Raw genomic sequence first — 12333 nt, 5'->3', positions numbered from 1 at the left:
CGTCGACGATGGAGGTTGCGGGAATACGAAACTCCAGAGGAAAGAACTTAGAATAAAGAATCCTTTAATACTTCGAAAGTTGCGTAATTTCGACTTTTATAGGGGAGGCTTGCAATGAGTTTAAAAGTGTACAATTACAAAGGAAACATTAGTCTTTAACTTCCTTGCTCCGTAACTTCGTTAACGGCTACGTTGATTAAAGCTTTATCGCTCTCCCGCAGCAAAAAGGAAATCTACATTCGTCCCAAGTCTACACGCTTCGGAGTTTAAATATTAATAGCAGATAAGATCGCACTCGAGGTCCAAAGAAACGAGTAATATTAATATGAATGAGCCTGTAGTTTTCTCCGTCGCGTATCATTTCGAATAGTAATATTGTAAAAGAGAGTATACTGCATGTGTATGCAATAAATGAATCCAAATCAAATCGCAGTGTATAGATTGGGATACATTCATCTCACTCGCACACTTTCTAGAACATTCTTTCGTCGACTGCGATAACTTCAGTGCACTTAGACTAATACGGATCAATACTACAGAAAATTAATTTAGTCCGGAATATCCCAACGCATCGGACATTCATTCGAAATACACGCGTAGTTCATTTATTCCGTACACGTACATCGTGTACGTCTATTCCGACAATATAATCATTCTTCCTTCCGAATATCCTTTACCATTTCCCTGTGCAACGATACGGGAAGCAAAGAACCTCGGGGAAATCACCGAGCTCACGAGACACGACCGACGTCGGCGTCGTCTCGCACCTAACGAGGCGCCCGCCAAATCGGGCGCACCTATCCGGAATAGATTCGGATCTCGCGGCGACGCGACGCCAGCCGCACGATCGTGGTTCTCAACCGCCTTCGGAGAACAATTGAAAGCGAAGAAAGAAGGGACAAGCAGAAGAAGACGGCGATCGAGGGCCGGCGCCGGGGCTGTTCGAGAAAAAAGACCGGAGAGCGTATCTCGATCGATCGATGCACGGATTGCGCGACCGAACGGGGGCGTGTACCGGCGCCCGGACAATTTTCGATGCCGCCCGCGGCCTTATCTTCACCGGTGCATCGAAACCTGCCCAACAGGAAATTGCGTTGTCACCTGCGGGGTCAGAGATCTCGGGACCAGGCCTCGAACGGTATTATCGCGACGCCGTTGATTTAATTAACCGGTTAGCCGTTGTCGACGAGTATACTCGTCAGGAAGAGAACGCAGGATTTTGTGTTGCGTAAAAAGTAGCGACAAGTTGCCGTTTATATTACGATTCCAGCGGAAATTAGAATATATCCGTGAATTTCGAGATGTTTCGAATATCTGGAAGCTGAGGAGAAATCGAAAAATAAGACGCAATTACGCGTGTTTACGAAACGGATTTTCGGCTGGCAATGATTCAGCTGTTCGGAGATGTTCTACGGCGGAACGGAAAATTCTTAGAAGGAAGAACGTGACCTCTCGCGCGATGATTCACGCTTCACGCGGCGCTTGTACCTTTAGTCACGCGTGTGTAGAAGAAACATTGTGGTCAAGAGGGAGAGGGAGGAATAAGCAATTCCGAAAGCTTCCGGGAAGTCGCCGACGCGACGGACACCTTCCTACCGGAAGCTAGGCGATCTTCCGACGTTTAATTCCGAGTTTCGCGCGACGTGCGAATTCGACGTACACATCACGTTTTTATGACCGCTTGACTAACGTCTGAGGATCTTGTATAGACCCATGAATCAGGTTTCCTGTTACTCCCTTCATTTACATAACGGTACGATCATTAAGACTGTTTTAATCAGATGTATTCAAAGATGTAGTTCCAAGTAGTTTGAACTGTGGTTCCTAGTATAGCTTCGAGTAGTTCCAACCGTAATTTCTAGTATAGTTTCAACTTGCTTCAGCTACAGTTTATAGCATAATTTCAAGTAACTTTAACTATGGTGCCTAATAGTTCCAACGATAATTTTTAGTGTAGTTTCAAGTGATATCAACTAAACTTCCCAGCACAGTGATAATCACAGGGCCTAGTATAGTTTTAAATACTTTCGACCAAAATTCCTAGAGCAGCTTCGAGCAATTTCGCTTAAGGTAAAAAGAACCGACGAGAAGCGGTGCGGTTCAATATAAGTTCCTTTCCCCTCGATCGGTCGCCAAGGTGCTAAACGAGCTCTCGCACGCGAGATTCAACTTTTCGGAAAACAAGTGCGCGCCGCGGCGCCGGTCAATGGCTCGAATTTACGAGGGCGATAAAGTCGGAATCAAGACGGACCACCGGATGAGTAAAAAGCTTCCCAGAATCTGCTCGATGTTTGGCCCGTAAAGTCTCGGCGCCGGATAGAAGGACCCCGTAAAGCACAAAGATCTCTCTGAAACTCGCTCGCGGAGATCGTGACCGTCTCCTCGGGCCGGTATCGTGAACCGACCGACCGGCCATGGAGAGTAATGGACGAATAAATTCGGAAACCGCGGTGCCGGACTCCATTTTCGCGGCTGAGCGGAAAAATCGGTCGGAACGGTGCCGCCCGTAATTTTCGCGCTCCCGATGGAAAGCCACGGGCCGACGTTAATGTCGCGCGCGACGGATGCAATTTAACGGCGATTTGCATAATTGGCCGGGATTGGACTCGTTCCTCTCGCCCCGGGGAACGGTCCGAGTCCGCGCACCGAAAAAGAAAGTGGTTCTGTGTGCAACGGGTCTCCGTCGTTCCGTTTTATCGAAGGAATATCGAGGCCTCTGCATTCGACGGACGAAAGAAATGAAATTTGTCCGTGAACGAATGAGACTCGTTAACGAGGATTTCCAGTTGAATTCGATAGAAGCCTATGTTATTCGGACGTGTTCGGAATTTAATGGGAGGAGAGTGTTCTATTAATATAACGTGTAATTACATCGAATCGCCAAACGAGCAACACACTCGAATAAATCCTCGGTTCGCGCCGACAGGGTGAACATCTGCGGCGATACGTGACATCATTGGAAGTCAGCGTCAAACAACAGTCGATTAAACTCGAAGAAACTCGACGCCAGCCAGGGCTAGTCCCCCATTAGCCATTGTGTCCCCTACGTAATTATCCCCTAGGTGAGATCGCAGGGAACAGACATATGGCCTGAATATCATGATATTGTGGCCAAAAGCAACGTGGCCCAAACGAAATTGTCAGGAATCTTTGTTTCCTTATTAATGTAATATTCGTAGAGTACAGTATTAATCGAATCAGGCTTCGAGCAGCATGCGTTTAGCAAAGGGAATGCCTTCAGAGCTTACAATAACAGAGGCAAGAGCTAAACTTTCTAAGCGACACGCATCACGTGTTGCGCCATTATAATTCTTCGCACCCCATATGTTCTAGGCCTGACACGCGTCGCGTAATTCCGTTCCAATGGCTGGCTGTCGCGAAAAGCGAACACGGAAGAGAAATAGCCAGGTTCGATTCGAGAGTCGGAAGTACAATGCACGCGAAGGGGATGCAGCCGGCTGCCGCTGGCCGCAGCCGACATCGCAGCACTGTTGATTCGGCTGTTGATCCGAGCCAAAACCGTTTAACGCTACCATTACAATTACCTTCCACAAAAGGTACTCTTCAGACGAGCGGGAGAGAAGCTTTCGAATGGAAAGCGCGGCAACGTCGTCGGTTTCGAAGGAGAAAGAGGGGACCGCTGCAGGAGATGTTTTAAAGGCATTTACACATCGCGATACACGTTGCTGGTACTTGCCATCGGCACTAGTGTCATTTCGAAATGCCGATTATAGTGTTAGCTTCAATGATGGGATCTATGATCATTGTAGATATTAGAAATTGGAAGGTTAGAGGATTGTATATGAACATTTGATTTTTTAATCGGAGTTACCTTAACTATAGAAAACAATAGGAGACTATAAAAGACTATAGAAAGCTATAGAAGACTATATAAAACTACAGAAAACTATAGAAAACGATTTTCCACCCCCAGTATGCACAAGCCTTAACCCTGCAGAAAGGACTATTTACGCGTAATTTCCACACAGGCCACGCAAGAAAGAAGACACGCGGCAGGGTCGAGCCGCAATAAGAGGGCTGATGATTTCGTAACCGGGAGAGCAAGGCTGGTCCTCGAGGAAGGCACGCTCGAATAACGCGGTTTAAATTTCAAAGGTCTGTGAGACGGGATTATTCGGAGAGGGTAGCTCGGCGAAGCAGCAGCCGCGAGGAGCGTTTCCAGTCGGCTCGAAGGGAAAACGCGGACCCAGAAAGAGGGTGAAAGGGTAAACCGATAGAGCAACGCGGAGATCGCGGCGCCCATACGCGGGGGATTCCTTTTTTAGCCGGAAGCTGAGCACGTGGCGAGCGAGGAAAGCTTTTACGCCGCCGAGTGGTTAGTTCAGCGTCTGGTGAGGCCAGATTCAGCCGCGATTCGCGAACCAGGTTGGGCCCTGGTTCCCGTCACGGTCGACCGTCTCGAAACGAATTCCGACATTGACGGTGCACACCTACGATGGAATGTAGGACTGACCATTGGCGGAGAGCCGAAGGTCGGCGATCGAGCGATTATTACGGCAGCGAATCGAGCGTAACGCGATTCCCAGCTGAATTTCGAATGGAATCTCTCGCGAAACGGACTCCGCTTGCGTTCCACGCGATCTGTCGGTGGAAAAATCGACGGAAAAAAACTGGTTCCCGGCGTAGAGGCAGAGCGACGACGGAGGAACGAGGTGGAAAAATCTAAGTGAAATCATCGAGCGGGACGGATTACACGGCAAGAACGACCGAGAAATCGCAATAATCTGCGGATGTCGCGGACGGAGCGCGTCGGCTGGTACCGCTCGCCCACGAGCACGGGTGTGTATCGTTTAGAAAATCCTGCCCACACGTGGCACGAGCCCGATCGTCGTTTTCATTGAGCTTAAACGCTCTTGACCCGTCTCGCCGAGCCCTGCTCTGCCTGCCTTAACTCCCGGCTTTCCTACGCCCGTGCCGCTGGCTTTTAAATCCCCGCCTTGTAATTGAGATTTCCTACAATCGGTCCTGCGAACATCCACTATCCGACACCTCCGCCCATCGCAGCACTAATTAATTACGAGCTGAAGACGTCCACGAAATAATGCGTGCTAGCGCGAAAATAGCCCCGCGGGGCGGTATTTAACGTTCTCGCGAGCACGGTATTACCGAGTTTACGCCTCGAACGACAGTCGTAAAGTTATATGCATTCATCTTACTTTGTTAACGTGGTTGGATCTCTATTAACTGGGTCGCTATTTTCTGCGGCGGATCGTGCAGAGTTTAGGGTAACTGCGAGTTCTACGACTAAGATCCTTGGGTTGCGACTACGAGCATTTACGATAAGATTTTACTGCCAGTCGCTATATTACATTTAATTTAATAATAAAAGTAACTGATAATAGTAATACTGGAAACCAATATAATTAAGATAATTCCTTAATTTAATGATAGTCAAAATTGATTGAGACTAACATTTTTATTAAGACATCTGGGACTCTAATTTTCAAGATAACTTTTAATAAGTTGCTTGTAACCACATCGTCACCGTTGATTCTCGATCGAGAATGATTTTGTTTATTATCGAAATCCGTAAATACAACGTCGGTAGCTTCGACGCGAACAATTGATCACGATTAAACGCAAGAATACTTAGGCAAAAGAGCAAAGGAACTAGACAGATCGTCGACGAAGATAGGGACGCTGGAAGTCCCAGTGTCTGCGGTTTCCGCGAAAAAGGCGCGACTATTTTTCCGCCGGGTATACGGGGGTGTCGCACCCTCGTCACCGGCGTCGCGACAATTTTTTCTTTCGCCGACGGTGATCTCGACGCGGCTGCGGTGGCGACGGGCGACGGGCAACGGCGTCGACGGCGGCTCGTTTTAACGGGCAGACAATGAAGAAGAATGTAAAGTGGCGGGGGCGAGGTTTCATTGCCTTTCTCGCAGCCGCATTGTTGCCTCGTCACCAGACGAGGCTCCGGGGAGACCGTTTAATCGAAAGTCGAGCGGACGGGGTATCGTCGATCGCCGTATGAAAACTACGAGCGATACCCGAGAATCTTGTTGTTAAAAAACAGAGTTAGAATTTGACAATAAAACGAAAGCGTTATGAGGTAATCGAGTGTCCTATGAGTCGAAGACGCTGAGAGCTTCGGAACACTTCATTTTATGGTTCTGAGAACCTTTATTTATAAAGCGATAGAGTATCCTAATCATTGAAGACGTCGAGATCTTTGAAACCTCTATTTTAAGGTTCTGAGAACCTTTATTCGAACATCTAATTTTATCTCAATTGATGAGCTAGTTCTATCCTATCTCTAAATATAATTCACTCAAATGCAGATTCTAGAGATGTTGAGTACACGCTGTTTTACTCCCTGCAAACGAATACCTCAACCCTCTTCGCGGAGAACAGAATCGATCCACAGTCTCGAGGGAGAAAGATCGAACAATAATTCGAAAGTTCGAAGAGGACAAAGAAATATTCTCGCGGGCCGTCGATTTCCGTCACGCCAGTCGCAATTACGACGAATTAATTAGAGAACCAACGAGATCGACCGACCCCGCCGAACGAATCCACCGCATTCGCCCGGGTAATACGATCCCGGTGATTTATAGGCCGTGCTCCCGGTTTCCCGGGGAGCTTGTTAATAAAATTCGACAACGTTGCCGGCTAACGATGATCGATGATCCAACGAATACCCGGGAACGCTGATTTTCCAACGATCGCATCCGCGTTCACGGAAGATCGCAGAGACGCAATTGTCCTCCGTCGAACGCCTGATTAATTATTGATGAGCAGATCGTCGCCAGTTTATCACTGTCTTTCCAGTTTCTTCGCGGTTCCCTGTGCTCATCGATTATCGTCGCGCTATCACGGTCGCGTGACGATGACGGGGATGTCAGGTGAAAGATGTTCGAGGCGAAACCGCAACGCTCGTGCTCTCGAAACCGAGAACGGGAACCGTTCAGGGGAACCGTGGAAACGGTTATGATATCTCTGCCCAGCGAACGCTGACCTCGTCGGGATAACGGACACGTAATTAACAACGCGTTCGGAGTCGACAAAGTCCGGCGGATATCGTTTCGCATTGGGTATCGGTTGACGGCCAGAATCGAACGGAATTTAATATGATAACGCGCTAGAGATGAAAATTAGAATGTAATAGTTTATTCGATTACGGGGTACTTTGCGTAATCGTTGATCATTAACTGCGATTGCAATCGAGGCAATTACAGCGAGCCGCTGTTAACGATTACAGAAACAAACTTGTAATAGAATTAACGGTTACGCTTCAATCCGTGTTGTTAACGCGTAATTGATAGGCATCGATCTCTGTGCAATTGCGACGAATGCTGTTGAAAGCGAGTGTTTAAGGTTTTAAGAACTATTAAGCGAGACGGTCGACGTTGAAGAAAAATGATTAGCGAGATAATCAGATGATAGTGAATAGAACTGCGATACCTAATGGTTATCTAGTGACTGTTTCTATCTTCGCCAGAAAAAGGTAGCTAGTATGAAACTACTTTATCATGAATAATTTAGTAGAAAAGTGGAAGAATTCTATCATTAACAATTACAATAACAGAAGAATAATACTTGACTTTAACTGAAGTAAATGCAACGACAGTCATATTTGTTGCCCTCCATTCGAAATTTTCACGAGTCTGGTATTGTAAGAGAAGAGCTTAACGTATTAAAGATCCACCGAGCATCTGCGTTCACTCAGAATCTACCGACTACCGATCGAAAAGAGGACTGATCCAGCTGTCCATCCTCGAAGTGACTATTTGCTCGCTCGCAAATCGCCAAGGCTTGTTCCGAAGGTGAAAAGCGGCCGGGCAATCAGGAGAACGGAAGTCGCGACGTCATCGAGTCGGCTATTGCACGGACTCGAAACGATCGTCCGCTCGGCAAGTAAGCGGTGAGTAAGCCTGTCGCCTAAAGGAAGCGTTTATAATCGCGTTTACGCAACAGAGAAAGAGCCTCGAGTTTCGAACCCGCGGTTGCGACAAGGATTATCGGAGTGTCAGTGCTTTCCCGCGAAACCTCTTCGCCGATAAGAGCAGTGCCCGCCTCCTCGGACCGGTTCGAAACTGGCAAACTTCCCCTAAGCGATTGGATCTCGTAGTAAACTGATCGACCAGCGGGAAAAATGCTAGCAGCAGATTTGATGGTTCCGCGAGCTGAAGTGATATTATCAGTTGAAACTTTCATGTCCAATGGGAAAGTCCTGTCATCGCTTTGTCATCGTTGCGGCTACGTTTATTAGGAGTCAAAGACACCGGTGTCTTGACTCATTTCATTTTACAGTTTTGTCGTCAAATTCGAAGAAAAATAGCAGAGCAGTCGTTACGATGAATCGTGACTCTTTAGCTTCTGCTTTATTAGGGAAACTGTTCCGACTGCATAGGAGTTTCGATGAGCGTTCAACTGATCAGCAGGATGAAAATGTTAGCAGGACAGGCAAAGAACGTAGACGAGCCTCCTTCGTCGACGCATCGAGCTACTTCGAGTGGGTACACACACCTCGGGTCAACTCGACGAGCCACTCGACCACGTCGACGCCTTCGAGGAGGATGGATTAATCATCGATTACGGGCGATCAGTTAACTTCGAGTGTACGCTGGAACTGGAGTCATCCCAATGAATCACTGGCCGCTGATGTCCCAGACGATCCACTGTCTACGACCTTCCTTCTCTCCTTCCTTTTGGTCTGCATCTCAAACCGAAGCCAGTGAAACGAGTATGCCAGTCGCGATGCTTCGACTTTGCAGGGCGAGAAATAGCATAGACACGCGGGAAATCGCGAAAAGAGGAACGCGAGCTGCGAAAGAGGCACAAGGACACCCATAAAATCACACTGTCTATGGTGGGAGCGATTGCGACACGCGGAGTGGAAGGAAAAACGTGGAAAACGTGCGCAAACGATCTACAGTCTGCCTAATGAGACGAGGCAGAACAAAACATAAATAAACAGAACATTCACGAGCCGAGTACTAGGATTGGCCAACGCATACGACTGTGTCCCAGTCCCGGCTGAGTGTAGTTGTCGCACATTTTTCATTACGTTCGCTGCCTCGTCTCGTTGGTCAGACCATAGACGGTAGCTAAGTTTGCTCCTTTGGTCCCGGAGAACCGCGAAATCTGTAACAGCGGACGAGTCGCGAGGCTACGCGGGTTCTCAAGGACTCTCCGACGAGTGCCTTCACGGCCCGTCGAGCGTTCCGAGAAGGACGAGAAAATAACGAACGCGGCCCGCGAGATCGCGCGCCTCCGTGAATAATTAAGCCGTTGTTGCGGCATTTTTTTCTTCGCCTATCCCGCCTACCACTCCCCTTTCGCCATTTTTAGCTGAAACTGTACTCGCGTGTTGCTCCGTCGTCCGTGAAACGAAACGCAGAAACGTTTCTTCGTATTTTCATAATGGAACGAAAACGAGAAACGATGCCAGTGATACGTGCGTGATAAGCTAAGCTGGCGACCGCGCCCGACGTAGCTCGGCTCTGATCATCGGATGATCGATGGTCTCTTTATATAGAGTTGAAAGGTTGATAAAAAATTCACTGTCTGCGCCGAATGAAATGTCAACAAAGTGGCATTATCTCTCGATGCTGTTAAGGATTTACGCAAGACTGAACTGCACACACGTGTGTCTCGGATGAGTCACCGCTCTCCCTTTTTCATTCATGCCGAACGAAAAGCTAGACGCTTCCGTCAAGTCTGTACGTATAACTTGCATCCACTCAAGAATTTCGAGCATTACTCGAACTTTTATTGCCTCTTTTATCCTGCTCGATTCCTAGACAATCTCTGAGCCTACTCTAGCCTTTTACTTCTGAACTTTCACTGAAATGAAGCGTATCTACATTATTCAGAAACCGAGCGAACAGAATCTAGAGGGCTGCACGCAACAATGACGCTCCGAACAGTTTAGGTATGCTCGGTACCTTGAACGATAGTTTATAGACATAAACGAATGACTATTATTGGAGAAAATACGGGATAGTGTTACTGTTATTATCATATTGTGCACGATGAAAGGATCATTCAAAGTATGCATGAAAGAAGCGGTAAACCAAGGTTTAAATGCAACGCTGGTTCGTGGCTAGCTGCAGCCCACGGGAGATCTCCAGCGTGCGGCAAGTTAAATGGCCACCGAAACGGAGATACACGAGTTCTATTATGCGCATAAAGCTATCTTATTCTCATTACGCGCAACGTGTTCCCGGATAAACGATTAAATGAATCCCCGAAACTATCGGGTATTGACGCGTATTAGGTATTCGCTCGTATGCTTCGCTCGTAAATCTTCATTGATCCGGCGATCATCCCCTAACCCGTCACGCTACCGAAACACGGGGAAGATAAATCTGCGCCTCTTTGTTCCGTATTGGTTACCAGTTTCAGTGAATCAATTCACCTCTATTAATAAAACTAACGATAACGGTGATACAACAACGATTTTATAATATAAATAATCAAACTATCTTCAATATCCTTCTGTTAAGGTGTTTGGTTAAGGGATGCAGTGGTAATCCTCAACTATATAAGGTTGCTATAGACTTATGGACTCCTAGGGTTAACATTTTTACAAAAATAATGAAACCAGCTTCACTATTGTTCTGTTCAGGTCTCTAGTTAAGGGATGCAGTGGTAATCGTCAGCTATATGGAGTTGCTATACACCTATAGACTCCAAGAGTTAAAAACATTTTTACAAAAACAATGAAACCAGCTTCACTATTATTCTGTTCAGGTCTCTAGTTAGGGGATGCAGTGGTAATCATCAGCTATATGGGGTTGTTATATACTTATAGACTCCTAGAGTTAACAACATTTTTATAAAAATAATCAAACTAGCTTCACTATTGTTCTGTTGGGGTCTTTAGTTAGGGGATGCAGTGATAATCCTCAGCTATATAAGGTTGCTATAGGACTCCTAGGGTTAACAACATTTTTACAAAAGTAATGAAACCAGCTTCACTATTGTTCTGTTCGGGTCTCTAGTTAGGGGATGCATTAACCCCTAGGGTTAACATTTGACTATACTCAAAGTAACAAAACTCAACAAATTATTCCAACAAAACTTCCTAATTTCCTGTCCCCGAAAGCATAGCATTTTCGCGACATTTTCATTGCACAGTATTTCCACGCCTACGCTCGTAGAATCTTTCATTAAAGAAAAGCCTGCCAGTTATAACAGGTTAGCGGGCGGACCTCGCATTGTTTGGCCAACAGAGAGGCTGTCACGCGCGACCAGCGATGCGCGTTCCTACACACGTCCATCGCAGCTACCCCAGCTGCATCCCCTATCAATCTCATTTAAACGAACATCGGGCGCGTTTCGTTCGGTTCCGCGAACGGAACAACGACCGTCGGACGAGCTTCGATTTCTCTTGTCTCGAGGCGATCAACAAAAACAATACACTGACGGTGCAGCGGCGGCGTACGTTTGGTCACGCGTCGCTGCACAGAGGATCGGTCATACCCCGAGTAACCAGCAGTGTCCAGATGAACCTGACTAATCGCGACTTTGCATTTCCATTGTCAATGAAAATTAATCATCAACCGCGTGGATCGCGCGAGAAACGTGGTTGCGAGACAAAACGTTTTGCAAGCGTGACCAAACGGTCCAAACAAAGGACTCGAGCTAGATGATGACTCTGTCACGAGCCAAGTTGGTTCCATCTTTAACATTTTCAAATGGTACCGCTGACACTTAACCAGCTCTCTGTACATGATCACTGTACTATGATTTCATCGAATTTTTCCATTCTATAACCGTGGTGTCACTTTGACAAGTGGCTAGCCCAAGGTCTAACCGATGCACAGCTGAACGTACGTTCGGTAGCCAAGGTTTCGGATGATATTAGGCGAAAGGTAAAGAGAAATCAGTCGACTCACCCTGGCTCTCCGCGTAGACACCGGACAGGATCACGACCACCACCAGAACCAGCACCAATTTCCACAGCACCGTTACACCGCCGAGGGTGAATCGCGGACCCGAGCGCCGGACGATATCACTCGACATGTTTCTCGGACGGCGACTCGCACAGCGTGTACGACACGAGGCTCACGCGAACGTCATGACAACCGTTCTCGCTTTCTTTCTTTCTCGTTGCACGGAGATCGTCCTCGCTACCCGCTTTCGTGAAGCGCACCCTCACCGTACTGACCATCCAACCCGATTGCTCCGCCGGTGCAGACTGACGCGACACCTCTGACCGTGCCTCCCTCCCCACCACGCGACGTATCGAGCCGCCGAGCGTGGCCGACCATGCCCGACCACCGCCGGTCTCCTACCGCGCGAAAACGAATCCCGTTTGAGTCGTGAATTCGCCGACTCTTCTTTGTCTCTTTCGATTATGCA

At 47.5% G+C, this 12333-nt stretch overlaps 1 protein-coding gene across 3 annotated transcripts in view; it reads right to left on the bottom strand.

The window, feature by feature from the left end:
• The window catches only part of Meltrin (disintegrin and metalloproteinase domain-containing protein meltrin), a 56166-nt gene extending 43995 nt beyond the window's left edge, over positions 1 to 12171 (bottom strand). For all 3 annotated transcript variants that reach the window (XR_004235975.2, XM_031987229.2, XM_031987231.2), the window contains exon 1: positions 11868 to 12171. Coding sequence is in view for 2 of the 3 variants with exons in the window: in XM_031987229.2 (XP_031843089.1) it covers positions 11868 to 11994 (127 nt within the window). In the remaining variant the exon portion in view is untranslated. The remainder of the gene's footprint in view (positions 1 to 11867) is intronic.
• Positions 12172 to 12333: the final 162 nt, after the last annotated feature.

This window comes from Nomia melanderi, chromosome 13 (assembly GCF_051020985.1).
Source record: "Nomia melanderi isolate GNS246 chromosome 13, iyNomMela1, whole genome shotgun sequence".
In the NCBI taxonomy this organism is placed as follows: domain Eukaryota; kingdom Metazoa; phylum Arthropoda; class Insecta; order Hymenoptera; family Halictidae; genus Nomia; species Nomia melanderi.
The sequence above is the reverse complement of the archived record's forward strand: the minus strand, read 5'-3'. Positions and strand labels throughout refer to the sequence as shown.